This window comes from Dinoponera quadriceps, unplaced genomic scaffold, assembly GCF_001313825.1.
Source record: "Dinoponera quadriceps isolate SergipeBrazil2010 unplaced genomic scaffold, ASM131382v1 scaffold1069, whole genome shotgun sequence".
Classification (NCBI taxonomy): Eukaryota; Metazoa; Arthropoda; class Insecta; order Hymenoptera; family Formicidae; genus Dinoponera; species Dinoponera quadriceps.
In genome coordinates, this window is record NW_014555200.1 from 103,792 (window position 1) to 131,410 (window position 27,619).

Consider the following 27,619-nt stretch of genomic DNA (forward strand, 5'->3'; position numbering starts at 1 on the left):
GTCGCGTGAACATCACGAAATATAAAGATATATCAGATTTTCGTCGCGTGCTTAGCGCCATGTACGAATCATCCAACTGGGAGATCTTCGAGTGAGGATCCTCGTCGATCTGCCGAAGCGGTGGTGGGCCGGTCGCGTCGATCGATCGATCACGATCGAATCAACGTGGTGGGGTGATCTATTTGAGGAGGCGACGACGCCGTGCAACGAGAAGTCAGTCAGCTAGGTGAGTTGCGACGAAAGTCTTATCGCTGTAAAGCGAAAGTGACGAGCGGCACGTCGACGAGCACGGCGGCCGCGGCGACGACGATCGAGCGTTCGCGAGAGAGAGAGCGAGCACCGTGATCGGACTCCTCGTCTGATGTGCATCCTGTTTGTCGCCTGACACTCTTTTCCGATTGTCAGCTGACTCGTCAGGCGAGCACGAAGTTCCTCGTTCAAGCTCGAGCGGGATGGCGACGGATGATCCCCTTCGCCGGGAACCCCTGATGTCGGTTGAGTTCGAGGTTTTCGGAAAGGTGCAGGGTGAGTACCGTCGAGTATTACCGATCGAACGTATCGAGACAGACCCGAATTTATCTCTCCTCCTCTCGCTTTTCCTCGTCGGGTTCGTCGCGCGACTATGTCTAACGCAACATGCTCTATTCCTTTTTTCTATGTATATTTTATATATATTACATAGGTGCATGATATTCCTAGATATATAATATTATATGAATATTATTAAATATTAAGATAATATTCTCATAATATTCTTAGAATGTAATATTTTTAATATTATAGGAATGTTCTATCGATGATATATGTCCATTTCATATAATATTCTTGGCATATTATAAAAATGTTTTTAGAATATTAACAAAAATAAAATAATAATAATAAATAAATATAGAAAAATAAATATGAATAATGTGCGTGCGTGTGTCTTCATTTTCGCGCCATTTTTGTATATCGACTGATGCGTTGTCAAAACATCGTCGCACTTATAAATCTGCAGTTTTCAGTACATTAACGTTATTAAATTAGCATAAATGACAGATAATAGTCTGTCTTCACACTAAAAAATCTCGTGTACTTAAAAGTCTCTTCATTGCACGTAGATGAAGAGAGCCATCTCGAGAAAAAAGATCATATATGAAATTTGCCTATGTATGATAATCATATATGTCCACAACGAAAAAAATACTCTTATTTACAAATTATATGCAAATCCAATCGAAATAAATGCTTCTGGCTATTTGTGTTCCTGACAACACGTGATATCGACATTTAATTAAATGTCATTTTTTTTCGTACAGACATATATACGATCACATTTGGTTATATATGTAATCACATATATGAGCGAAATTCATATATAATTTTATATAATTATATATAATCATTATTTCGCGCGTTTTAAAATCTTTCACGAACTTGCAGGTGTGTACTTCCCGAAATATGTGAGAGATATATGCCTACAACTGGGGATTTGCGGTTGGGTGAAAAACAGTAAAACCGGCACGATCCTCGGGAAAATGCAAGGACCTCGGGCGCTCGTCGATCAGATGTGAGTCTTACTGAGTCGTCAAGACGTCGACGACTGTCAATGAATCTTTTAACACACAGTCGATCGAAAATAACCCAAAGTAGATATATACCTCGGAAGAAAAGAGCCAATGTCCACCTCTTCGATTTTCATTTCGAGATGGTACACGTTGACTAGATCAATTTATACTGCGGTGTCGTCGAAGAATCGTCGAAAGAATTTCAATTGAAACGATCGAACTCGCGAAGAATGTCCAAATCAACGTTTATCAATTTTACAAACAATCAACCAGGATTCCTGTAAGTGAGAATGCCGGAGTTGGTTTATTCTCCCCGAGATATGTATGTAAAATACGTTGTGTGTACGTCTCGTGGTTTTAATTAGCACGACTAGCTTGACTTTATCGATCTCGGAGAAGAAGACTTTGGTAATCGCCGAAAGCTGAAAGCTTCATTAGGTAATAGTGATTAAGCAACATATGCCGAAATGTATGCGTTGTCTAATAATAAAACTTGTCAATAGCTAGCTAACTGTTTACACGTGTATCACGCGTGACAGAGCTCAACTGTATCGGCGAAGCGAGAAAATCCGCGAAAATTCGCCGCGACGAACCGCATTCTTGCAATGAGCACGGCGTAAAATCGACAGTGAGATCCCGTAGTAAGTAAATGATAAGTTAAAAGCAGGATTGGAAAGCGACGCCGTTACCACTACAAATGCTATCTTTCAGTAATGGCTTGGTAACAGCGCCATTTTTTCTCCACCAGTCTCCAACAATAACGCAGTTATATCATCTTTATTCTGGTAATGAATACGAAAATAATCGTTACTTTGCACATGTAGAATATTTGTATATATAGAGAAAAAAATTTCTTTCGATTTAGTACACGTGTTTGACTTGAGGTTTTGTTTAATATAAATAATATAATTGAATATCAAATATTGGTAAAGAAATCTTCGAAACTCGATGAAAAGGGTAGCGGGAATTGTAACGACTTCTGTTACTTCTCAAATGACGATAATAGTAATGAGTTATTTTTTTTTTTTAACGAGCGACGCGATAACGCAGCAAAGAGCTATTTTATCAGTAAGAAGAGAACGACAGGAAGTTATTAACAAAAAGCGATTTTTCCAATCCTGATAAAAGGTGTGTTTCTCTCTTCAAACGATCCCTGTTGAAAATCTCTGCATTTCCATGGAAATTCAAGGGAATTTATATGAATCTATAGAAGATATTAAAAATTCATGTAAGAATCCACATGGTGCGTGAAAATTCATGTTGAAATCCATATGAATTGTTAGGTAACAATTTACAGAGAAAAAAAGAGGAAAATGTTTCTTTGGATTTAGTATATAATATTTACTTGACTTGGGTTTATTTAATATAAATAATATGATTTAATGTCAAATATTATTTTATTTGAATGAGAATGTTGTTTCTAAACTATTTCGTTTGATAGAAAAAAAATATTATATTATTTAGAGGAAAAAATAAATATTATGTTTTGTTTTCGATAAAAAAAAATTTATTTTATTATATATTAAATATTGTTCCACTGAAACAAAGAATTGTAATATCTTTCTATATAGTTTCTATATAGTGTTTTTTCAAAAAATTTATTGCTTGTGACAATCATTGTAATGTTTGCATGAAAGTACAAAAGAAATATGTTATTCGACGTAAAGAGATATTTATTATTTGAGAAACCGGATAATTCTATTTATTGAATCAAACATTCGTTTGTTTGCTCCATTGCAAAAGACAAATTTGTCTCAATTGAAGCAATATGATTAAATCTAAAGAAATCTTTTTCTCTATGTAGGACCTTAGTTTCCGGCTAAAGGGATAACCATGGGATTCCATGTGAATTTCTTGCATGGATCTTTCATCTGCTTTTGTCAAGCAGGGATCAGTCGAGGCCCAGACAGTACAAATTCCCGAAACCCGTCCTAAGAATGTCTAAAAAGAAATACACAAAACGTCTTCTGAACGCCCTTCTGAAGACATCTTTAAGAAATTCGTTTTGTCCGTTCATCGTGCGAATTGCCGTCCGCACTTCTCGACACGTGGCGTGGATTCCAAATAGCGCGCACACATTAAAGTCATTAGTTTATATATGCGGCGTCCGTCTTCTTCTCGGCTCCTCAGGGCCACGCGCGGCCTCGGCTAAAACTGATTTTAACGAAGTAATGACGCGCAGTGGCGGCGTATCATCTGTTTCCTCCGGTGGAGGAAACGCCGCGCGCGGAGAGCCGGGCTCGTCGATGTTGGGCTTAAAAGGCGTCAAATTGAACGCATCGCGTGTTTCATCGGCATTCATCGTGACGTAGGGACGTCGTCGTTTCTCTCAGTGAACGACCGTTCTCGCGGGTTCTGAAATAGAGAGGCCGGCAGATTTTAAGATGCCACGAGAGAGAGAGAGCGCTTTATAAACGCGCACGACGAAATAGAACGCTTTTGCCCTTGAAAGAGGGAAGGCCGCTGAAAGGAGATGCGGAAAATTCGTTTGCGCGAACGAAGAAGGTAAACGGATCGTCGTGGTGCGGTAATGAGCGACCGCTTCCTCTCGCGAATCGTCGGCATGCTCGGAGAGAGACGGTTCACCTTGGAGGAATAACCGATCGATCACGAGGAGACGATATCTTGGCGTAAAAATATCCGAAACGCGGCCCGATTAGCCGCTAATTATAATTTCGGAGCGGTGCGAAGCACACCGTTCATACACAGAACGCACACATAAACACGGTGTTGTTTGGTAACTCGCGACGCGAGTAACGATGTCAACGTGCAATTGGCAGCACGACAAACGTTCGCGTTGTATGACCTTCTTAAACTTGAAATCGTGCTCTCATCCCCGACCGTCCCGTAGAGATGGGCGAAACGATATTTCATATCGATGTTTTGCCATTTGAAATACACGTTCCTTAAATATCGATCGGCCTATGCCGGCCGTCCGTGGTGGCGGTTATTTTTTCGATTCGACTGTCTCCTGATGACTCATCTAAAAATTTTAGCAATGAAGTTATTAATTGTGTGACTTTAGTTCCTTCCGAGAGGCTATTTTGTAAAGCAGTTAAGATAATGACTGAGGAACGAAGTAAGTTGATGACCTAAAATCAGTTATCATTTCTATAATCCCGTGATCTCAGCGATTGGCATTTATAAATATTTGATTTGGCATTCCGAATTAGCGTCGCGTCTCTCATGGATTTGTTTCCGACGTTTCGCATACATTTCGTTAACAATTCACTTTTTCAGAATAAGGTACGACCCGAGATTGGCGTTTATAGAGAGCAATTATAAATTATTATTGTACATCTCTCATAAGTATGTACAAAATAACACATATAATTTAGTTTACAAATAAAATTTTATTTAAAATTTTTCTTTTTTACTTAGAAAGTAATTTAGAGCAATTATTTAATCATTATTATAAATACATACCATTCACACTGTTATATTTATATAACGTATACAGCATAGGTACTTTTAATCATAGTTGCTTGTAAAAAGTAACGCGTTATTTATTTACGTGCTATTACCGTTAGTTTTTCAATGATCGTTACGATGTTATTTTTCAATGGTAACTTTCCTAATCCTGCTTTTAATCCAATATTTTTATGCAATTCAAGTATCGATATTGATAATATCGGCACAAGACACATTTTGTATATCGATATTTTCATCCACGATACATATCGATACGACATATCGATATATTCGGGTTGTGTCGCCCATCTCTAGCCCCGTAACTAGCTTATGTAACTCACGTTTGTGATTCACACCTCATGGAAACGGGACATAAGGGAGAAAGAAAAAGCGCGTTTCTTGAAAACGACGCGTGATCGCGATCAGAGCTGTTAGATCATGGGATTTTTCGATCGTGATTCACGTGATTTTGAGAAATACGCCAATCAGAACGCAATGTTTCTAGCACGCAAGCATTCCGGCGTAAGAATAAACATCGTGTGGCTTTATATTCACATAGCGTGACGTAAGTCTTCCATCGCGTGAGAATTATGATCCAGAAATCCCACGATCTAGCAGCTCTGCTCGCGATAGAATCATCCTCTTCGTTGCTTTCGCTGTATCTCTCACGGTTGACCGATCGACACTTTGTCCAGCGAGACAACCCGATCGCCTCTCCGAGGTGTCTAATCGCGCGACGAATGTCTCATTTCCAGGGCACAGTGGTTAACCTCGGTGGGGAGTCCGGGTAGCGAGATACATCATTGCGAGTTCACGAACTGGGAAACTGTCACGAAGCAGCAGTATCAAGGCTTCGCGATCCGCTTCTGAGGGTATACATCGCATAGTTGAGTGTACGTTTACTTCGTTAGCTCAGCTCTAACGCGCGCGATAATTCTTCCCCTACACTGAGAGAGCTCGAGATTCCGTAATACAATCGAGAGAACGATTACCATGATTTCGCTCGGATGCATTTTCTCTCTCTCTCTCTCTCTCTCTCTCAGTGTATCTTGTTTCGCATTAATATATCGTTGGTTTCCGCATGTGACTTAAGACACGAAGCAGTAATGTAATATATATTTAACGTATTTTTAATAAATTATTTATAAGCTAAAGACCGCCACTCTATCGTACACAACACGTCCGGAAAAGAAACGTTATATTTGATTACAGACACATAATGATATAATCGGAATATTCTTCTTACATCACCGAGTTCGCGAGCTTAACAATGCCTTATGGATATCCTTGGAAAATCGAGAAACACGCGACGATTCTTGCGAAAAACATTTGATAAATCACACTTTGTACCTTAAAATGAGAACGATTGCTTCGTTCTGTGATACAACAGCATCAACGGAGGATAAAACACAACACAAACACACACGAACACACGCACGCACACACACACACACACATTCGGTTCCCTTGAGCCCGGGTGCTATGGACGATATTCATAGTAAGATCTTATATTTAAAGACCGTTCTATAATAGCATAAAGTCTGCATGTAAGACATAAGTAGTAAGCTAATTGACCAACCATAATCGATTATTTTTGAACCATACGCCCGAATCTACAACAGGTGTAATAAGCTTTAAGCCGTAAGAAATTGGCCAATCACAATTGATTATTTTCCTATAATTCGATTACAATTGGTTAATTTCTTCCGGCTTAAAGCTTACTACATCTGTTGTAGATCTGAACTAATCCCTTGTCCACAATCTTGTTTTGAAACATAAACAGTAAGCAAATTGGCTAACGATCGTTATTCTTCTAACAAACTACCGTAGTTGGTCAATTTGATTACTGCTCACGTTTTCAAGCAAGATTGCGGACAAGGGGTAAGAATCCAGTTGGTCAATTACTATAAGCTTACGTCTTACTGCATACTTGACGCTATTGTTGAACGACCACAAGACTGTTTTAAGTTTATCTTCAGACGTTTCATTCCATTAGGTTTGTTTGTTTTAGCCGATTAGACTACTATTTTATCTTTAGAACGAGACAAATGTATAATACCTAGCATTGAAGGGGAAAGGAGTGAAGTTTCAGTGTAACACTAGTTCAGCTAAGAACAAGCCTATTGGCTACGCAGCATCTGAAGATGAACCTAAGACGACTTTAAACATAAAATCTAACCGTGAATACCGGGATAAGAAGCGAGAAACGCTGTGCCAGGATTGTCGCTCGCGGCGTGTAATTAAGCCGCTCACGAGCTTGTAGTTTCATTCTCACTGACTTTCGCATTACCATGCACAAGAACGTAGGTAGTGCGTCTTTTTTCATTAGGAGACACGTTACCTCAAAATCGCAGAATTACTCCAGCAATGTCATTTCGTTGTAACACTATATACATGTCGCGCAGCTTCACGGAATCCTCATACATTGTCATAGGATACGTGACAGAGTCGAGAATCTAGCGGTTGCCCTGATAAATGAACGTCGCGTCTAACATCAACTCCGCGAGATGATAATCACAGTGAGTTTTAGGTAAATGCACCGACACCCGGCGAATCAGTTCCACGGTGTCATCGTTCGAGCAATTCGTAAAGATCACCCCGGGCATGTTCTGGAAAGAATTCTACAGTCAGAGAGGCGAGAAACACCCCGACGAATGTGTGACGAAATTGACGTTGGGACTCACCAGGCTCTCCAGATATCTCGTGAGCGCCGGACTTATTCGTGAGACCTCTTCCAGGAGATTAGGTGTTCTCGAGAGATACGCCATCATTCTTCTTCCAGCTACGGGCAGCAGATCCGCAGCCAAGCGTTCGACGTCGCTTACCGCCGTCATTATCTGATTGTATGTGTACATATCATGAGTAGATGTACAGGGTGTTTCGGAATAACCGCTTGTCCTTAAAAAGTTATATTTCCGACGGATTTGTCTTCCTAAACTTTATCCGAAACTTAGTTTCTGAGTTATAAAAGGAAATGATTTGCTTATTATATAGGTCGGGTGCAGGAGGTAGGCGAGTATGCTAAGGGTCTCTTTTGTTCAGATATTCTCTATAATACAATAGAAAAGAATGTTCAAACTTAGCAGCTACTCTAACAACGTTGTCATTGTGTCATGTGTGGAAAAGTCCAGTTGGTTTCCGGGTATCTGATACATTGATCATGCATGGGAGCGACTCACTTTCCTCAATTTTACTCATTTATTCTAAAAACATCTTACTTTTTCTCATTTCTAAGAAAAAATCTGTTGTTTTTTTTTCTTACTTACTGAACCTTTAAAAAAAAAACTCGACCGCAAGAAATCATATTTAATAGCTAGCTTCTCTAAAGATAAAACAAAAGATTCAATGAGAGAATAGAAAGTAACAATGACTCTGACATAATGTTCATAAAGTGAAGAATTGCGATTTTATTTTTAAGCTGTTTTATCAAGCTTGTCAGAAAAACAGGCAATGACACACTGTGTTGTCATGAACACACCTGTGTTTTTTTGAAATTATGTAGTGAAATCGTTTGTCTACAATTTGTCCGCGTTTGCCAAACCATAATTCTTGTTTGTCCACCTCAAATCAAAATTTATTCGAAATATTTACGAACGAATCTAAAAAAAATAGGCAATGAGTGTCAGGAGCAGCGCACCTGTTTTTTTAATTGGATATTATTGAATATTATTTTTAAAAAGTTGACTAGCTGGTTTGCTTTTAACGGAAAAAAATTATATATATATATATATATAATATGTAATCTATATTCTACAGCGATCAATTGATCACAATGTCCCACGTAACTTTGCCTTCTTTCTGTACCGAACCCGCGCAACGAACATAAACAATTTCTTTTTATAATTCAAAAACTAAGCTTTAGACAAAGTTGTGGGAGAAGAAAAGCCTCACAATCCAGTCAGCCATATATTTTTTTAAAAAAGAAGCAGCTGTTCTAAATCATCCTGTATATACCGCATCGGTACATTTAAATATCGTTGTAATTATACGGCACATTCGTATGTATATATACAGGCAATAATAAACGATTCGCATTATCACACCTACCTCTTCCGCCAGACGATCGAAGCCGTTTACGTACAACTGACAGACCTGATGTATTCTCAATTCGTCGTTGTTAATCTTCCAGATGGACGCCAAAGTCTGACACTTGCCCATCCATGAGATAGCTTGCGTGGAGCTAACCGTCGTACCGTCGCTGGTCTCTCGATGGATGAATTCCATCGACGCTGTGATTACTTTACATAAAAATTCCGTGCGCGTATTATCCCTCTTATCGTCCCGGTACCAGGTAAGCATCGCTTTGTCCGTGATATCTTGAAAGAAATAGGGCTGCACCTGAGAACAACAAGCTATGTGTTCGTATGTAAACGTACAAGCGACTGGTGATGGGTGAACTTATTTTGAGAAATTGTCGAGCAACCGTCATCATCATCCGAATAGCTTCCAATGTCACTCGAGAAATCGAAAAAGTCCCTCTAGCTTGACCAATCCAATTACTTACCACGGATTCAAACAGGTTATTCAATGATTTCAGCATCTTCAGATTGAGACACGCTATCATGTACAAGACGTTAGCCACTTGCACATGTAACAAAACCAAGTCGTACCAAGCTGGCGTCTGAGAGATGGCCAATGTGGCGAACGGTTGCGGTCCACCGGGGTGCCCCTCCCACAATTCCTCCGATTTGATCGTCGCGCTGTCTCCCCGTTCGAGTATCTCAGCCTACGCAAATGATAAAACGACCCATTTATACGAGAAAGTTATAATTGGCCTTAGTTACGTAAAAAAAAATATTCAATATACAAAATTTATTTTTAAAATCTCGTTACCAACTGGTAATTTATATGTCTTTCTGTGAAAAAAAAAAACAAAAAGACCCAAGTCATGGGCACCTATAAAAAAAAACTTCCCACTAGTGCCATTTTTTATTAGTTGCGTTTTATTTATCTATTTTTTAAGAGTCAAGCTTGTCAATGAATATCCTTACAGGAAAGAAAATGTCCCATGCCTGATTTTTTAAACAATTGTAAAGAACCTCTCACTGCTATCTATATTTTTTTAAATCACGCATCAAATTTTCATTTTATTTTTCTCAAAATGTACTCTCCATGCAGTTTGGATCTTTCTTGCATAACCTATGGCCAATTATAAAATACAACAATTTTCGTGATGCAGTGTAATTTCGTGTTGCGCTTATCGTGCTGCTCGTGTCTCCTACATACGCCTTCAACATACTAACATCGAGAAATATATCCAGGAAAGTGATGCAGTGTTGTAGGAACGTTGTCATTTGAATGTCCGATAGGCCGATGTCTTGCATGCACAATCTTTCCTTGGGTAGTTTTCCGAGTTTGTTCATCAGCTTCGCCGCCGCCTCCATGCGTTTCTTTATGTGAAGCGTCCATAGCAGACAGCAAACGCCTGTCGAATGTAAACGTGAGTGTTACACGTAAGTAGGAACATCTGTCCGAGATTTGTATTCTGCAACGGGAGAACAACAATGCAAACGCCATCTACCGTGTCTCATATGCTTCATGGGGATCTGTCGTAAAACAGCCAAAGCAGCTGCTAGCGATTCTAATTGAGATACATCTTTGTTCCACGACATCGCGAACTCCCAACACAGATTGGCCAGTAAGACGCTGCTCGTTAAACTGTACGGGAAGTGCCGTTTCAGCATAACCATATTGTCTGAAAAAATAAAAGAATTTGCATAATGAGACGCACCGTTCTCGGTTCGCTCGGTTCATTATTAACTCAGACAAAATAATTAATTCCTCGCTAACTATAGCGAATTTTGGCACATGACTTTTCTGCTCAGTTTCACTCGTTCTACCTCACACAATACGAAAACCGAGAATGATTTGGAACACCTTGAATAATAATAAAATTTACATATTATATTGGGATGTGGGAAAAAGTTCGTGGCGTTTGGCACTAGATGACATTACATGCTCAGCACTCGGTAACTACTAATCGCATCGACAACACTAGACACGCGTGACATTTCAACCTTTGTTTTAAGCCGAAAAAGATTGAAATCGGTAAAGTGGATCAAAAGTTATTTTATTTTGAGATAAATAAGGAAAAGATTCGCACTTATCATTACGATAAAAGCAAGAACGCTTGTGAAAAAATTTGTGCTGTTTACGGTGAAAATACTCTATCAAAATCAGCAGCACGGAAATGGTTCGCTCGCTTTCGTACTGAAAATTTCGATGTCAAAGATGAACTTCGTTTCGGTCGACCAATCACCGAAAAGTCCGATGAAATCATGGAAAAAGTTGAGCGTGTGAGCAATGTGGAGATTGCCAGGGAACTAGGCATTGATCACAAAATAGTGTTGAATCATTTACACAAAGCTGAATACAAAAAGAAGCCCGATGTTTGAGTTTCCCACGAGTTGAGCGTTAAGAGCATGATGGACCGAATTAACATTTCCGATACGCTACTGAAACGGAATGAAATTGAGCCGTTTCTGAAGAGAATGATAACTGGTGATGAAAAATGAGTCACGCACGACAATCGAAAAAAATCGTGGACAAAGGAAAAAGAGAAGGCATAAGCAATCGCAAAACCTGGATTGACGACGAAGAAGGTGGTAATGTGTGTATGATGGGATCGGAAGGGAATCGTTCACTATGAGCTGTTACCGCCCGGTCGAACAATTCATTCCGAACTCTACTGTGAACAATTGGAGAGATTACAATAAGCAATTGAAAGGAAGCGGCCGGAATTGATCAATAGAAATGATGTCTTCCATCACAACAACGCTCGACCACACACATCTTTGCTGACTCGGCAAAAATTGCGAGAGCTTCGCTAGAGAGTTTTGATGCATCCACCGTATAACATAGCACCTTATCGTTTGTTTAGGTCTCTGCAGAACTCTCTTAATAGTGTAAAGCTGGCTTCAAAAGAGGCCTGTGAAAATCACTTGAGGCAGTTTTTCGACCAGAAACCACCGAAGTTCTATCGCGATGGGATTATGGCTCTGCAAAAATGGCAAAATATTATTGAAAATAATGGAGCATATTTGGTTTGAATAAATTGATTTTAATACTCTAAGAAAAACACTTGAATTTTATTAAAATAACGCCACGAACTTTTCCCACACCCAATATATATATATATATATATTTTTTTTTTTAATCTGTTTTTCCATCATGATAATTGAGCGCGGAAAATGTGAACTGTACGGTCATAAACAATTTTAATCGCTAATAATTTAAAAATCATTGCAGCCTCACCATTTTCGGATTTGAATTTTCGCCTTGTCCCAAAGAATTTGTCGTGTTTAGGACACACGGTGGTTCTGGAACACTCCCTATATAAATGAAAGATACATCACTTGCCTAAAATGCACGCTTCCGCGGTCGAATCGACTTTCGCTTCGTCTCCGATCTCCACAGACAACGAAAGAAGTTTCGTTTGTTCTTGCTGAGGTACATCAATAGCGGACGCCTCATCCAGCGCGTCATTTAGTTGCAACGAATCCATTGATAACTGCAGCTGATCGAACTCGATGTCGGTTGTGTCGATCAACCGTGCCGGATCGATGCCCGTTGTACTGAGCCACTTCGCGACCAATTCTGACACGGAGCCTATTCAAAGAGAAACAATACAGTTTACATTCGTCGAAACGAAGTGATTATTGCTTGTGATTGAAATATACTTTTAGATCCACGAGAGATCTAGAAGAATATTTGGTAATTATGTAGAATAAGGACTTTTTCCGAATTTTGATATTCTTTTACCGCAATCTTAATAAATACCTTTGTTGTTATTCCAATAGTGATAATCAAATGGGAGAGCCCGAAAAACATGTAAACTATCTATGTTTTTAACTATTTTTTCTAATATATGATTGTACGTAGAATATCGTATCCCTTAAGATTTAAGACTGAAATTGCAACAAAGTATTGAAAAGATTAGAACATTTATTTATTAGCAATAAATACTATTGATAATATAAAAAAAATAATTTTCACAAAAATAAACATTGAATTTTTGCTTAAATTGGAGACCGAGTCTTCAAATTGTACATTGAGTTTTTTAATCGTATTTCAAAGATATGCAGCCATAAACAATAAAAAAGTATTAATTAATTATTAATTAATCCTATATTAGATTAATATAACGATAAAACAGAACAAAAATAAAAGCACGCAAGTATTGTTATTAGTGCCATCTATTTTGCTACATAGCATAAATATTGCTTTACTAACATGTTTCAACAACATTTTTAATTGATTTGGCTAATTCTTTTATCATGAATCATTTTTCACCACGGTTTCCTTCGTTATCGCGGTTTAATTCGTTACCGAGCGCAATGATTTCAAAGATCTTATGAAACCGCTGGGTATGGTCCGAATATTTTCGTTTAAAATAAAATTCTGCAATATAGCAGATATCCATATGGTACTCGCGACGTCCATAACGAGGGATGTTAGAACGGATTTCTCAACAAATACGCTTAATATTCTGCTTCTATATCTACGAAATTATAAAAGTGATTAACAGTCAGATACTAAAATCCTTCCGTATTTAAGCAATTATATGCTTTCCAACAATCAGAAATAATCGTGGATCCCGGTAGAACATTGCTTTTATCGCATTCAACAATGTCTCAGTTGATCTGTCCGAAACACAAATACTTCTTTTGAATCTCTCTCGAATTCGCCAAACAACCACTGTCCGTCAATAATACGTCCCCGGTGGTATTTTCTCTTGCCAAATTTTGCTTCATCAATCTCAACAATACGGCCGGCCAATTTGCTTCGAGTTTACGATACACCATGACAAAATAGCTTTTCAAATAAAATGTGACCAGTCAACGATGGTATGCGAAGTTATTTCCAATTTTCGTTCCAGAAAGTTGTGACGTCAAAGTCATACGAACTTTCTTGGTTAATCGATACGAACGCGTAATGAAAAAAATTCATGCATACCTTTGCCTTTGGAGAGGATCAACGACAATGAAACGTCGCATTTTGTAAAGGGTAGAGTAAAGAATTGCGTCGTTTGGTCTGGTAAAAACTGCTGGCTAAAAAAACAATGTATTTATTATTCCTGTGCGCCAAACAGAGAAAAGAAATCTTGATATATAGTTTAATTATTTATACTCCGTTATATATATGCGTACCTAACAACAGCATTCAGAACGGTAACGTCTTCGAGATTGCCGATCAACAGTGTAAATTGACAAGTGTCTTTACTAACATTTTCCCATTCGCTGTTTGAACTGTGCGTCTCGTCGTCCGGCGTAATGTCATGCGTTTCTACTTCATCCATCTTCATCGTATTATTCCCATTCTTAACGTCCTCCCCTTCGTCCTCGCTAATTCCCAGAGACTTCTGATATTGCAACTTTTCCTTATACCTTTCCATGATCACGGCGTTCGCCCTGCATGCCAGTGCGGCGGTGAGCGCATTGAAAGGTTCCGTAGATTCCGTGAGGATTGCGCGCACATTTCTCCACCACAAAGAGGCTTCGTTGTACTCGACACATATTCCCTCCACGTCTGTCGAGTTCAAATTCGATTCAATTCACGCACCACGGTGATCACGAACGATCACCCGAGAAGACAATTGAGAACTCACCGGTTAACAAACAGATGACATGCAGAAGCTGCGTGAAGCGTTTCAGCTCCACCTCAGAAACCACGACTTCCCTCTTGCGCGTCCAATAGATCAATGCCAATTGCATGAATATGAATGGCTGAATGTTACTGTCTTTAGCAGCCTGTTGCCATTTCTCTTTCACATCGTTAGAGTACATCCATCCTTGGTAGATCAGGCGCGCTGAAAAGCACACATTCGATGAGAACGAATTTCGAGCTCTCGTGCATCACTAAGTACGTACCGATCTCGTGTATCTTCTCCTCCTTCAAATCCTTCCGTAGATCGATCAATCTCGAGGCGCCGAATTCGAAGCACGAGAGAAAGTCGAAAAACGCCTTCCCGTCCTCTTGAAACTTGACCTTAGTTTCCGTTGAAGCATTTGCGTCCTCAAAGCTGTTCAACGTCTTGGCCAATTTCATGATACGGTGTATCTCCCGCTCTGAAGTAAACAGTATCGAGGACAAACTTCTGGCGTTCGGCGCACCACCGGCTGTCACCATGTCGTATTCGGGCGCGGTGTCGAGTTGGGATTTAACGTATTTATAAAATGTGACCATTCGCTGTAATTGCGTCGTTAATTGATAGAGCATCTTGGCAGTAAGTTCCAATTTTTCCTCCTCTTCTCCCTCCTCTTCTGTAAACTGAATCGATCAGACAATTTGCTCGTACGACTGCGTTTCGACATTGCAGCAATACTCACGCGACTTCGCCACGAAACAGTTCGTTGCGGCAAGCAAAGCGTTCGGCAAAATATGTTTGCTGTTCATCAATACCTCCGTTGTCTGTATCCTGATCTCATTGGTCTTTAACTCCAAACAGGTGTTGGTGACCTCGGAAATCAATTTTTCCTCGTCGAATTCCTCCTCTCGCAGGAACGTCCTCAGTTTCCTAAGCAGATGTATGTCGCGCGCACGTTTTCCATTTTTGCTATTGAGCGCGAAATGAAATGGGACGCAAATTTCTTTCAGTCCGCCCAGCGGATCCATAAACACGCACGAGTATTGCGCTTTGTTCTTAGACACAACAGCAGCGTTGTCGTTCATGCCCAGGAAACCATAGTTGATGTACAATAATCTACGTGCACATATCGAGCATTATTGACTTTGCGGAAAAAAGTGTAAAAAAATTGGGAAACGAAAAGAAAAAAAAAAAAGGTGAAGCAGCAAAAATAATCCATCGTTTACCGTCCGTTTTTACTGGCAGTAAAAGTAGTGATCTTCGGGCCCTGCTGTATGCTCCAAATATCTATCACACCTTTTTTCGGGGCGTAAATAACGAGGAACAGAGTGGTGCGCAACGGGGTTTTCTGCACGTGTCTATTGATATTCTTGTGGATCCCCCGATCTCTCTCTTCGTTGACCTCGATCCAGCCGCATTGAGCATCGCGATATCCTTTCCACATTCTCACAGCTATACCCTTCCTGTTATTGATGAGTATCACTCGGCCCATGGCGTCCGATATAACCGATAACATCTTATTCGGACTGCAGGTGATGCAATCGCCCTCCCTCATGATGTCGCTTAAGCCGAACCGACAAGCCATCGTTTCCACGGAATCGTGAACGTTGCTCTTCAACGTCTCGGGTGTCGCATTCTTCGAGCTGCTGCGAAACCATCTGGCGGGGAATTTCGAGCCTGATCAATTGGATCGTTCATTTTTGGGGAAGAGATCGAAAACAGAAACTTATCGGTACGTACGGTACCGCCGTGCCGATAGCGCTGGCCAGTTTGCTGGCCATAGCAATGGCAACGTCCGACAAGACGGGCGCGTTGCCGCCTTCGAGCGCGTAATGGAATCCTACGAACGGCCGTTTCCCCGTAGCGAGGACCAAATTGTGTTGCGGCGCGCTGGATCTGTACGTTGCGTTGTATCCGCCGCAAATCGAAGCGGTCATCAAATGATCGAAGCTATTTATCGACGTTGTGCCGATTACTTCCGAATCATTCGAGATGTCTTGGCTCTTGAATGCCCATTTCTTGTATGATAAACTCGTGACCGGCGGCATATCGTCGCACTTCGCTTGGACTACAAAGTTATCGGACTGAACACTCAGGGAAATGTTTTTTCTATCTGCTGGACATATTGTCTGTGGTACATGTAATTTACGGTAGCAACATTCTAGCAATATGTGCAAGAAAATTCTGTTACTGATTTTTAATAAGAAATGTGATTGGCCTTAATCTGGATGGGCTCCACAAAAAGATCTTCTTGCTAAATTAGACAAATAGTTCAGATAAAAATTCTGTCTCTGTCACTTATATTGATTAGATACAACACACATGTGACGTGTTTGCCAGACATTTATCCATCTTATCCATTTATCAATCTAGATGATTTTTCTTATGACTGTGACAAAATTATTTTTTTTCGTGAAATCTTGGCCAATGTAACATACCTCTAGCTAAGTGGTTTCTACAGGCACGTAAAGTCGAGAATAAGGGAAATCCCTGCAATATGCAGACACCGCTGTTGTAAAAGATATAGATTTCTTCGCTATAGCCAGCATCTCCGTGTTTCACCGAACAGAACGACTGACATTTTATTCCCAGAATTGACTCATTGTGAATCTGTTCTCCCAAAAGCATTGCGCCTGTCTAATATGAGAAATAAATTAATATGGTGAATTAATAAAGTGGAATAACAAAAATAAAGATTATACACTTACTTCGGTGTAGAATCTAACAAAACCTGTGTTATATCCAACAGCTATACAAGTCCAATCCGGGCCACTGGCCTTTCCTAAAGATATTAAAGGCAAGCAGATCACTGATGTTATCCATTCGCTAAAATATACAACTTGATTATAATCGTAAATATATTATTTTATCTTGTCTTGAAAAAGTATCACTCACTTTTGTTCTTTCACTACTTCTCCGTGCCATGTTATGTGAAATTTATTTTTTACATCGTCTAACTCTTGCGAATCCCATCTTGCTATTAACAGATATTAAAGTATATTGGATATCTTGCTAATTATGTGATTTTTTAATTTCTCGTTGATTCAAGAAAAGACACAAACTATATTTACCGATAAAAAAATGCTTACATATTTATATATGTGGCAACAATGAATGATTAACAGAAAGATGACATTTGTACTTACAAACAAATATAATCATTTTTGTATTCCATGCCATAACAAGCACATCTCCAACTGATGACAATGATACATGACAGTCTTGCAGAGGTAATTCATTGCTCGGCACATAATCGACTAAAACGTAAAGCACAGCTGTTTAGGATAGATCTCGATTTACATCAATCTTACTTTGTTATTGAATAAAACTTACACTTGCTAATGGCATCACCATAGAGCAATTTCTTAATGTTACTTATGTCCGGTATGTTCGCAATTCCTTTAATTTGACAAGACATCGCGCTTAATTTGTCACATTCGAGAATATCCTTTTCCAAAGTGACTTAATTTTTTGACATTTATTTACCACTCATCACACTTGGTCTGTTCTTCTTAACTTCATTGCTGAACTGCTGCAATAAGTTAGAATGAGACGCTTTGTCTCACTTTAACGCTGCGGCACACGATGCTTGTTTTCGCGCTGGATTGCTTGCTGGATAGAAATACTGGTTGGTGCATTTCCAAAAATGGATGGTAATACACCAATCAGTATTTCCATCCAGCAAGCAATCTAGCGTGAAAACAAGTGTACCGCTGACTTTACTTATTGCACTAGTTCAGCAGTGCAGCTAAAAAGAACAGGCTGTGTGTGTGATATATTGCTGATGAATTCGAGTTATTTTTTGTTAAATGATCGATTATCTATTCAATATTTTCAAATTTGATTAATTATTGCATACAATACTTCATTCTAATTATCACAAAACCAGTCATACATGTATCTTCATTTTTCAGTATTATAATTTATCGCCAGGTTAAAAAGACTTTTGCTTCACGTTGATAAATAGAGACAAAATGTTATTTAGTCCGCTGTTCGATTGTACTACTAACGAATAAAACATTCGTCCGATTTTTGAGAGTCATTTGATAATAAAATGGTCTTTTAACTTGAGTCATGCTGTTTGAAAATTAAAGGGATATTTGATCAGCTGTTGAGTCGTACTACTTGCAAACAAAAGTAATTTGCCGTGAATTATACCATGACCTTGATTTTTCATTAAAAACAATGGCGATTCGTAGCAGAGACTGATGAAAAATGAAAGGTTTTTTTCGAAGAAATGTTAAATTCTAGGCAGTTGTGAATGGCTGCGTTCAGCAGAGAAAGCAGCTTTGCAACTGTTGTAAAATCCGCAAGTCTGATTGGTGTATGTTCTTAGATTCGATTAAGAGCATACACCAATCAGATTTACGAATTTTACAACAGTGCAAAGTTGCTTTCTCCGCTGAACGTAGCCAATGAGTGGCTACGTTCAGAAAACACAAAAGTTGTACAACAGTTGAGTAATATCACTCTTGATATTTGATGCCTGATATCCGATATCTGACATCCAATGTCAGGAAAAACTGTTTTTCGGAAATATAAAGGGGGATACGAAATTGCATCTTTGTTTTTCGCTGGATGTTAAATAAAGATAGCATAACGCTCGTGTCGTTGCGAGCGTTAAGTGGAACTGTCCCGAAGTCGCTAGAGAACTGTAGAAAACGAACTCTTCTATTGGACATCGCATTATCATATTTGAAATGTTACGTGAATCCTCCACTAGAGATAATAATTTCACTTAGTTCCAAAGTTTTCGTCACGAACCGCCACCGTCTTTATTGAAGAATCGTAGTATTTAATACGATTACCCCGATATAACGTACTTAATTTACTTTCTGCGCCTCAGTATTAAATAATATTTAAATTAATTGTATTGAATAGACTTTGTTTCTAAATTCCGCACTACTTTCGTATACTCTTTATATTAAAAAAAAAAAAGAAAAAAACGAGATCGTAGTACGACTCAACGACAGATAAGACGAATCGTTTATTTAAAAATAGTACAACTCAAAAACTAGACAGACGAACTTTTTATTGAAAGATAAAAGATCTTTTTCATTTAAATATTACAATTTTCTCTCTCTCTCTCTTTCTCTCTTTCAGACCTACGCATCCATTTAATAGATTATCAATAACAATTTATGAAATATTTATGAGAGAATCAGCGGTGAATTGATATAATTTTTGCTGTTCCTAAGAATATGTTTGTAATTTTTTTGTATTATTCGCGCATAACGTTAAGTTAATCCGGTCGGTTGGACCGAGAAACGAGAATTCTCAAGTCAAAACTAAGCGCACGTGTTGTATACATGACGTCAGCGACGCTAGTCCAACGTCACCGGAAAGAGCCGTTTAACGTCACGTCTATTGGCCAGGGATTGTTCGTGAGGGCCAATCGTGATCACAGTTTATCCGCAATGGTCGCGTAAACTTTCCGGCCATCTTGTTATTATTTTCGAAAATCTCGAGGTTGGATTTTCGGGAAGACGTAGTAGGTGCGAACGCCTTTCGCGCTTGTTTCCGATCGGTCTTCGACGTTGAGAGAAAGACAGCGGCTCTCGTATGAGGTTAAGAGCACGAGGTTACGACGAAGAACGGCCTCGGTGGGTATCTCGCGCGACTTCGCGGAGTCAGTCTCCTCTCCTCGCTGGTGACCGTCGCAAAAGTAGCGAAGACAGAAAAGGGAGAGACGAGGGAGTACGTGCAGAAGATAAAGTAAGAGGGAACACGAGAGAGAGAACGAGTAAGAGAGGACGAGTGAGTGAGTGAGTGAGGAAGGAAGGAGAGAGAGAGAGAGAGAGAGAACGAGCGAGCGAACGGGCGAGTGAGAGAGGAGGATGCGCGCGAGGGAGCGACAGTGTGGAATGACGAGTGTGTGTGTGTGCGTGTATGTGAGTGAAACGAGGAACGAAATTGGTCGGGCGCGCGGGAATCGGCAGTTGTGTGTTTGACCCTTTTACGCTTGTGATTTGCATCGATACACCGCCGTGATCGTCGGTGCGGGACGTGTGCTTCTTTTCATTTTCCGAACGGGGAGAGTACGGTGTGTGAGAGTGGATGCGGTAAGTTGGCGCGTCGTTCTCGCGCGCGGCCTGCCGACTTCAACGACGCAACGGACGGAGCCCGCCGCGGGGACGCCAAAACGCCAATGCGCGACGGCATCGTGGGCCGCCTTCCCCGACCGAGCCCCGCCGTCGGGAATAACGTTGTTTACGTCCACGCGCGATAATTGTACCCGCGATTATTTCACATAACCTTGCTTCCTATTGTCAGATGTAGGTTAGGTCGGGCGGTACGGTGACCTTTTCCTCACGGCACCGAGTCGCCACCGAGTCCCTTTATACTCGGTCCGCGCCGATGCTCCTCGCGCTCTCCTCGATTTCTGGCTCGAACGGCGCGAACGGAGGCGCGACCAACACGCGCTGCGTGCCATGCCACTTTTGTCACACTTATCACTATTGTTTCCAAATACTCGTGTTCGCCGTACCTCCTGCGACTCTGACATCGTCGCGCGATCCCAACGATGCTTTTTCCACGCCAAGCCGCTAATTAAGAGCCGCGGTACTTTATGAGAGAAAAACCAGGTAGCATTAACACCCTATTCGCTACCTCGTGGTCCTCCGATCTTACAATTAAAGATACCCTATAATATGCAATTGAAATCAGTGTTAAATTAATGTATCCAGCTTAGTGCTGGTTTTGGGTATAATTGAATGCATCGATGCTGACCAGTGTGCCCGTATGTTCGCAACAGGACAGTACGGTTCGTTATTTCTTGCTGTTTTTTGCAGAACAAAGAGGTTAAACCATGTTATTGTGTAAATAATGAGGTATATTTCCCTTTAGTTCGTAGATTTATTTCTTATTGCGTGGTAATTTTAATGCTGAATACAGGCACACAGAACAGTATTGATACAATTAATTGTACAAATCTCACATACGTGTTAACACATATTTATTCAAACCTTGTGACAAAACATAACAGCATGTTCTCTTTTATTTAGAGGATAAGACGTACGGAAGGACATAGTTACTATACATAATGGCAACTTTGGCTGAGCAAGCCTCTAAATTATTGGACTTTAATCAGAAATTGGATATAACATTACTCGACAATATAGTAGGATGTATGTATACTGGGATAGGTGAGCAACAGAGAGTCGCTCAGGAAGTGTTAACGACGCTTAAAGAACATCCAAATGCTTGGACACGCGTAGATACTATTCTAGAATTTTCACAGGTAAATATGTTGCAAGGTTATCAGTTTCTTCATTATTATTGCCTGCATGTACTTGCAATTAACTTGATCGACACGTTATTGTACAGAATCAACAAACGAAATATTATGGCTTGCAAATATTGGAGCAAGTTATAAAAACACGATGGAAAGTATTACCAAGAAATCAATGCGAGGGTATAAAAAAGTACATCGTAGGCCTTATCATAAAAACAAGCAGCGATCCGGAAACAATGGAAGCTTCCAAAGTTTACTTAAACAAACTCAACATGATTCTTGTGCAGGTGAGTAAACTTGAAAAACGATCTATATTTTGTTGTCAGGATATCATTGCTCATATTAATCATCAATGTTTCCTGCATAAAGGTGCTTAAGCGTGAGTGGCCAAAAAATTGGGAATCTTTTATCGGTGACATTGTCGGAGCGAGTAAAACTAACGAGAGTCTCTGTCAAAATAACATGGCCATCCTGAAACTTTTGTCAGAGGAAGTATTTGACTTTTCTAGCGGCCAAATGACCCAGACAAAGGCAAAGCACTTAAAGGATACGATGTGCAGCGAATTTTCACAGATATTCCAGCTTTGCCAATTTGTGATGGACAATTCACAAAATGTTCCGTTAGTGGCGGTCACATTAGAGACACTGCTAAGGTTTTTAAACTGGATACCTTTGGGATATATTTTTGAAACGAAATTAATAACTACTTTAATATTCAAGGTAAATTGAGTCTTATGTATGATACTTTACATATGTTTCCTACAATTGTTTCTTCATTTCCCCCCCGTGAAGACGCGTAACTTCATCGTCAATATTCCGCTGTTACATTTCTAAGATAACTTTTTCTTGCAGTTTTTGAACGTACCAATATTTCGGAATGTTACTCTAAAGTGTCTCACTGAAATTGCGGCCGTCTCCTCTGTGGCGACTTATGACGACATGTTTGTCGTGTTATTTATCAATACGATGCAGCAGCTGGAGCTGATGCTCCCGCTGGAAACCAACATACGCGAGGCATACGGAGCTGGTCAAGACCAAGAGCAGAATTTTATTCAGAATTTAGCCATGTTTCTCTGCACTTTTCTCAAAGACCATGCTGAGCTGATAGAAAAGAAGCAACTGAACGACACACTATTAAAGGCATTACACTATCTCGTTCTTATCTCGGAGGTTGAGGAAGTTGAGATATTTAAGATTTGTTTGGAGTATTGGAATGGATTGGCCGCTGACCTGTACAAAGAAAACCCCTTTATGACTACATCGCCACTTTTCGTGACTAAAATAAACGTCGGCACTCGTAGAGTGTTCTACTGCCCAGTTTTGACAAAAGTGCGTTATATTATGATTAGCAGAATGGCGAAACCCGAGGAGGTGCTCGTTGTAGAAAATGAGAACGGTGAAGTTGTCAGAGAATTTATGAAAGACACCGACTCTATAAATCTCTATAAGAATATGCGAGAAACTCTCGTGTATCTTACTCATCTCGATTACATGGATACTGAAAGAGTGATGACCGAGAAATTACAAAACCAAGTCAACGGTACGGAATGGTCTTGGAAAAATCTCAACACGGTAATTATTTATCTCAAGACAGCCTCTGACGTTACATAACGTGCATGTTATGTGATGGTACATTTAATCTCGTGTTTTGTGTTCAGTTATGCTGGGCGATAGGCAGCATTTCCGGCGCTATGCACGAAGAGGATGAAAAACGCTTCTTAGTAACGGTAATTAAGGATTTGCTTGGTCTGTGTGAACAGAAGAAGGGTAAAGACAACAAGGCTATAATCGCCAGCAATATCATGTACGTTGTTGGTCAGTATCCGCGATTTCTCCGAGCCCATTGGAAATTTCTAAAGACTGTTGTAAATAAACTGTTTGAGTTTATGCATGGTGAGTAGACATTTCGTATCACGAGGACTTTTTGTCGCTCATGATGAAACTTAAGTGCATTTGTTACAGAAACGCATGACGGAGTGCAAGATATGGCCTGCGACACTTTTATCAAAATAGCATTGAAGTGCAGACGACATTTTGTCACCGTACAAGTGGGAGAAGCCTTGCCATTTATTGAGGAAATTCTTTCTACGATTAGCACCATTATATGCGATCTCCAAACGCAACAGGTAAGATAGTTCTACTCTGCTTGACCGTCGGTGCTTGACATTTTCATCCGGTTGAAACGATTTAAATACTTTCACAATATCAGATCGTACCATTCGGGAATTTTTGATTTTCACATTTTCTCTCTTTCCCTTCCTCTCCCTTCCTCCGAACTGTAATATATTTATGTGACATTCAATTACACATATAACGTGCATTCTGCAATAGGTACATACATTTTACGAAGCGGTTGGCTACATGATAAGTGCACAAGCCGACACCTTGATGCAGGAGCAGTTGATTGAAAAGTATATGCTTCTTCCTAATCAAGTTTGGGATGATATTATAAGTCAAGCATCTAAAGTATGTAATACAATACACTGTAAAGGGAGAAAATACTGTGCGTTTATTTTAAAAAAATTTATATATATATATTTTTTTTCCTCGCTAGAACGTGGATGTCTTAAAGGACCAAGAAGCAGTAAAACAACTCGCCAGCATCTTGAAAACAAACGTTAGAGCTTGTAAAGCTCTTGGACACCCGTACGTGATACAGTTAGGGAAAATATACTTAGATATGTTGAATGTTTATAAGGTATGTGTGTGTTTATTTAAGTGCCGAATTCGTGCGGACAATGATATATAAGACGTGAATTCACATTCATTTAGGTTATGAGTGAGAATATAAGTGCTGCGATATCTGTAAATGGCGAAATAGTGATGAAGCAGCCTTTAATAAAGAGTATGAGAGTAGTGAAAAAGGAAACGTTGAAATTAATATCCGATTGGGTGAATAGGACGAGTGATCATCAAATGGTACGTTTTTTCACTCTCAGATTCCTTGTTTTTCCTTCGCATCGACACGAAATATATTAATTGAGATTTCTCACGGTCAGGTACTGGAAAACTTTATACCACCATTGCTGGACGCCGTCTTATTAGATTATCAAAAGACAAATGTCCATTGTGCTAGGGAGCCAGAAGTGCTTAGTGCTATGGCCACTATAGTGAACAAACTAGAAGCCCATATCACTAGCGAGGTGCCGAAAATATTCGATGCAGTATTTGAATGTACTTTGGAAATGATCAATAAGGACTTTGAAGAATTCCCTGAACACAGAACGAATTTCTTCCTTCTCCTGCAGGCAAGCTTAATTCGATGCGATATTCATTCATTTCTCATGTGAGTAAAGATTAGTTATATTGCTCTGTCTGTTTTTCAACTTAGGCGGTGAACATTCATTGTTTCCCGGCATTCCTGTCAATACCACCAGCACAATTTAAATTGGTCCTTGACTCGATCATTTGGGCCTTTAAACACACAATGAGGAATGTGGCGGATACTGGACTACAGATTCTCCACCAACTTTTACTGAACATTGAACAACATGAACAAGCGGGTCAAAGTTTTTATCAGACCTACTTTACAGATATTCTACAACATATATTCAGTGTTGTTACGGATACATCACACACGGCAGGTAAAATATAATTGAAAAAATACGCAATCTTTATTAATTAACTTCCGAGCTAGAGTCTTTAAATATTATTTCGAGTAACAGAATTTCAAGTAACGAACAAGAAAAATTATCTATAAATAACTAATAGATGTTTATATTTGTTACGAATAATAATTTATTATACTTCCATATATTAAATTTTGTTTCTTGTTACAACAGTAAGGTTGTAAAAAGTCATTCGAATTTTAATCGAAATATTTACTTCAGTAATGTTCGTCTCTAACTGATTAATATACCGCTGTTTTATCAATTTTATTAATTGCAGGCCTTACGATGCACGCTACAATTCTTGCTTATATGTTTACATTGATTGAACGTGGAAAAATTCAGGTGCCGCTCGGTCCTGTACCTGATAATACTTTATATATACAAGAATTCGTTGCAAGATTGCTTAGAGCAGCCTTTCCGCATTTAACTGATAATCAGATTAAAATAACCGTGCAAGGTTTATTCCATCTTAATCAAGATATCACCATGTTCAAGGAACATCTCAGAGATTTCCTCGTGCAAATTAGAGTAAGTAATGTTCGACATTTGGACTCGTGTATAAAATTGACAAAAGACATGCATGCACAGGAACGCGTGCGCGCCTACACACACACACACCAAGTGTTATATTAATACATTAAGATCTATATTCGGACATAAATAAATAAATAAATTCTCGCACCTACAGGAATATACGGGCGAAGACGATTCAGAGCTTTATTTGGAGGAACGGGAAACGGCTCTACGGCTAGCACAAGAAGAGAAAAGAAGGCAGCAAATGGCTGTACCGGGTATTCTTAATCCTCACGAAATGCCAGAAGAGATGCAGGACTGAAGTATCAGTAGTCCTTGTTTATCGTTTTCTGCACATCCGAATAAGAAACACCGTTTAAGGGATTACTGTATCCTTTGAGCTGTAATTATCCCTGCGACATCACCGTCATCACACCATCAGAGAACGGATAAATATTAATTATTTACTAAAACCGAATCTGTGTAAAACTACACCCTTGTCAAGGAGGTAAGCCCGAAACGTGGTGACTGTTTGTCTGTTATAGGATTTTTAAAAAATTCAAATTTCTGTTATGGATAACGGGACAATTGCCTGCTAGCGATGCTATTTCATGTAACGCAATAAAAAGAATTACTTCTCAGAGAAAGTCGATTGTCTAGAAGCGTATGTAGGATAAAACCTTACAGACTATCAATTCCCATTACTCAGAATTACAAAAAAACGATGGAAATGGCAAAAATAATGTTATTATTCTTCAGAATTACTGTCGAGTAATTTGATACATATATTTCTGTATAAGAAATTTTGAGACAAAATACTACTATATTAAGTTTCGTCTTTGGCATTTCTATGCGAATTAAGAAAACGATGTAACCCACAGAATTTTTTGTGCGCATTCTTGGCCGTTTAAATTTACAGTCGGATCGGTACGAATATGTATGTATGTATGTAAGCTTACTTGTGATAGCTTATACTAATGTATTGATACATGAATTTGTTTTTATAATATAAATAATACAAAGAAACTCTTCCTGTTCCATATTTTTTATTCGGTAAAATGATATATTCTTCATTTATATAATTGAAGACGTATCAATGTTCAGCAGTGATGCCAATAAAAATCATTTTTATTCCCTAAAGAAATAATAAATAATTGGAGGAATGTTATTTACAGATGAAATGAGAGATACGCGTGTGGGTGATAAAACTTGAACGAATGCAAATACATAGTACATCTAACAATTGTCTGAGTAACTTAAAGTTATATGTAAAAAAGTACACAACAGCAACTACCATACAGACATACATATATGTGTATATATATGTGTGTATGTGTGTGTGTGTGTGTAGATACATACATATGTATACATATGTGTGTGTATATATATACACACACACACATGTATATATACACATATATGTACATATATACATATATGTATATGTACATCTTTAACTTGTTAGTATGATTCTGATGCATTTATTTGATCATTATATGTATATAATGATGATCATAAGGTTTCAGTGAATACTTGGTAAATTAGTGTATTTTACTGAGCATGAATGGATAGGAAATTTCTGATATAATGTGTGAGGTATTATGTGCATAAGTCATAATTAGTTTGATTGGTAAAAAAATGATATAATCACAATGAATCGTATAGTGATTGTCGTGTGTATGTTCAAATTAATGTAGAGCTTTAAAGTATAATAATC

General features: G+C 39.0%; 3 protein-coding genes across 9 annotated transcripts; 2 read left to right on the forward strand and 1 right to left on the reverse strand.

Moving 5' to 3' along the window:
* Window positions 1-7: 7 nt before the first annotated feature.
* LOC106743521 (acylphosphatase-2) lies at window positions 8-7,578 on the forward strand. 3 transcript variants are annotated; one of them, XM_014617446.1, is made up of 4 exons: window positions 8-226; window positions 406-525; window positions 1,423-1,549; window positions 5,714-6,112. In XM_014617446.1, exons 2-4 carry the CDS (start codon window positions 453-455, stop codon window positions 5,826-5,828), a joined length of 315 nt encoding a protein of 104 aa, XP_014472932.1. In that variant the 5' UTR covers window positions 8-226; window positions 406-452; the 3' UTR covers window positions 5,829-6,112. The 3 variants fall into 3 exon arrangements, with proteins under 3 accessions (XP_014472932.1, XP_014472931.1, XP_014472929.1); XM_014617445.1 differs by lacking the exon at window positions 8-226 and adding an exon at window positions 7,489-7,578 and having other exon boundaries at window positions 233-525; window positions 5,714-5,851; XM_014617443.1 differs by lacking the exon at window positions 8-226 and having other exon boundaries at window positions 233-525.
* Window positions 6,063-18,268, reverse strand: LOC106743520 (rab3 GTPase-activating protein non-catalytic subunit). Of its 3 annotated transcripts, none has more exons than XM_014617441.1 (19): window positions 17,878-18,268; window positions 17,691-17,801; window positions 17,440-17,521; window positions 17,253-17,370; window positions 16,983-17,181; window positions 16,285-16,612; window positions 15,771-16,202; window positions 15,287-15,660; window positions 14,828-15,217; window positions 14,566-14,766; window positions 14,108-14,486; window positions 13,914-14,008; window positions 12,318-12,566; window positions 10,480-10,653; window positions 10,202-10,383; window positions 9,463-9,684; window positions 9,006-9,296; window positions 7,643-7,795; window positions 6,063-7,567 (listed from the first exon to the last, which is right to left on the reverse strand). In XM_014617441.1, exons 1-19 carry the CDS (start codon window positions 17,960-17,962, stop codon window positions 7,415-7,417), a joined length of 4,218 nt encoding a protein of 1,405 aa, XP_014472927.1. In that variant the 5' UTR covers window positions 17,963-18,268; the 3' UTR covers window positions 6,063-7,414. The 3 variants fall into 3 exon arrangements, with proteins under 3 accessions (XP_014472927.1, XP_014472926.1, XP_014472928.1); XM_014617440.1 differs by having other exon boundaries at window positions 14,828-15,220; XM_014617442.1 differs by lacking the exons at window positions 17,691-17,801; window positions 17,878-18,268 and having other exon boundaries at window positions 14,828-15,220; window positions 17,253-17,326; window positions 17,440-17,513.
* A 1,669-nt stretch (window positions 18,269-19,937) lies between these two features.
* LOC106743538 (exportin-1) lies at window positions 19,938-26,928 on the forward strand. Of its 3 annotated transcripts, none has more exons than XM_014617480.1 (14): window positions 19,938-20,259; window positions 21,549-21,784; window positions 21,871-22,065; window positions 22,148-22,498; window positions 22,631-23,350; window positions 23,437-23,671; window positions 23,741-23,904; window positions 24,110-24,244; window positions 24,333-24,476; window positions 24,551-24,697; window positions 24,778-25,026; window positions 25,110-25,362; window positions 25,667-25,917; window positions 26,078-26,928. In XM_014617480.1, exons 2-14 carry the CDS (start codon window positions 21,587-21,589, stop codon window positions 26,222-26,224), a joined length of 3,189 nt encoding a protein of 1,062 aa, XP_014472966.1. In that variant the 5' UTR covers window positions 19,938-20,259; window positions 21,549-21,586; the 3' UTR covers window positions 26,225-26,928. The 3 variants fall into 3 exon arrangements, with proteins under 3 accessions (XP_014472966.1, XP_014472965.1, XP_014472967.1); XM_014617479.1 differs by lacking the exon at window positions 19,938-20,259 and adding an exon at window positions 20,401-20,606; XM_014617481.1 differs by lacking the exon at window positions 19,938-20,259 and adding an exon at window positions 20,857-21,128.
* The last annotated feature ends 691 nt before the right edge of the window (window positions 26,929-27,619 follow it).

Excerpts from the sequence above, each read along its gene's own strand:
- LOC106743521 (XM_014617446.1), top strand. The coding sequence starts at position 453 with ATGGCGACGGATGATCCCCTTCGCCGGGAACCCCTGATGTCGGTTGAG. Across the intron at positions 526-1,422 it reads GGTTTTCGGAAAGGTGCAGG|GTGTGTACTTCCCGAAATAT; the intron begins GTGAGTACCGTC and ends ACGAACTTGCAG. Across the intron at positions 1,550-5,713 it reads CGGGCGCTCGTCGATCAGAT|GGCACAGTGGTTAACCTCGG; the intron begins GTGAGTCTTACT and ends TCTCATTTCCAG.
- LOC106743520 (XM_014617440.1), bottom strand. The coding sequence starts at position 17,962 with ATGTCTTGTCAAATTAAAGGAATTGCGAACATACCGGACATAAGTAAC. Across the intron at positions 17,802-17,877 it reads TGGTGATGCCATTAGCAAGT|TCGATTATGTGCCGAGCAAT; the intron begins GTAAGTTTTATT and ends TTTACGTTTTAG. Across the intron at positions 9,297-9,462 it reads ATAACCTGTTTGAATCCGTG|GTGCAGCCCTATTTCTTTCA; the intron begins GTAAGTAATTGG and ends TGTTGTTCTCAG.
- LOC106743538 (XM_014617480.1), top strand. The coding sequence starts at position 21,587 with ATGGCAACTTTGGCTGAGCAAGCCTCTAAATTATTGGACTTTAATCAG. Across the intron at positions 23,905-24,109 it reads GCGATCTCCAAACGCAACAG|GTACATACATTTTACGAAGC; the intron begins GTAAGATAGTTC and ends ATTCTGCAATAG. Across the intron at positions 24,477-24,550 it reads ATATGTTGAATGTTTATAAG|GTTATGAGTGAGAATATAAG; the intron begins GTATGTGTGTGT and ends ACATTCATTTAG.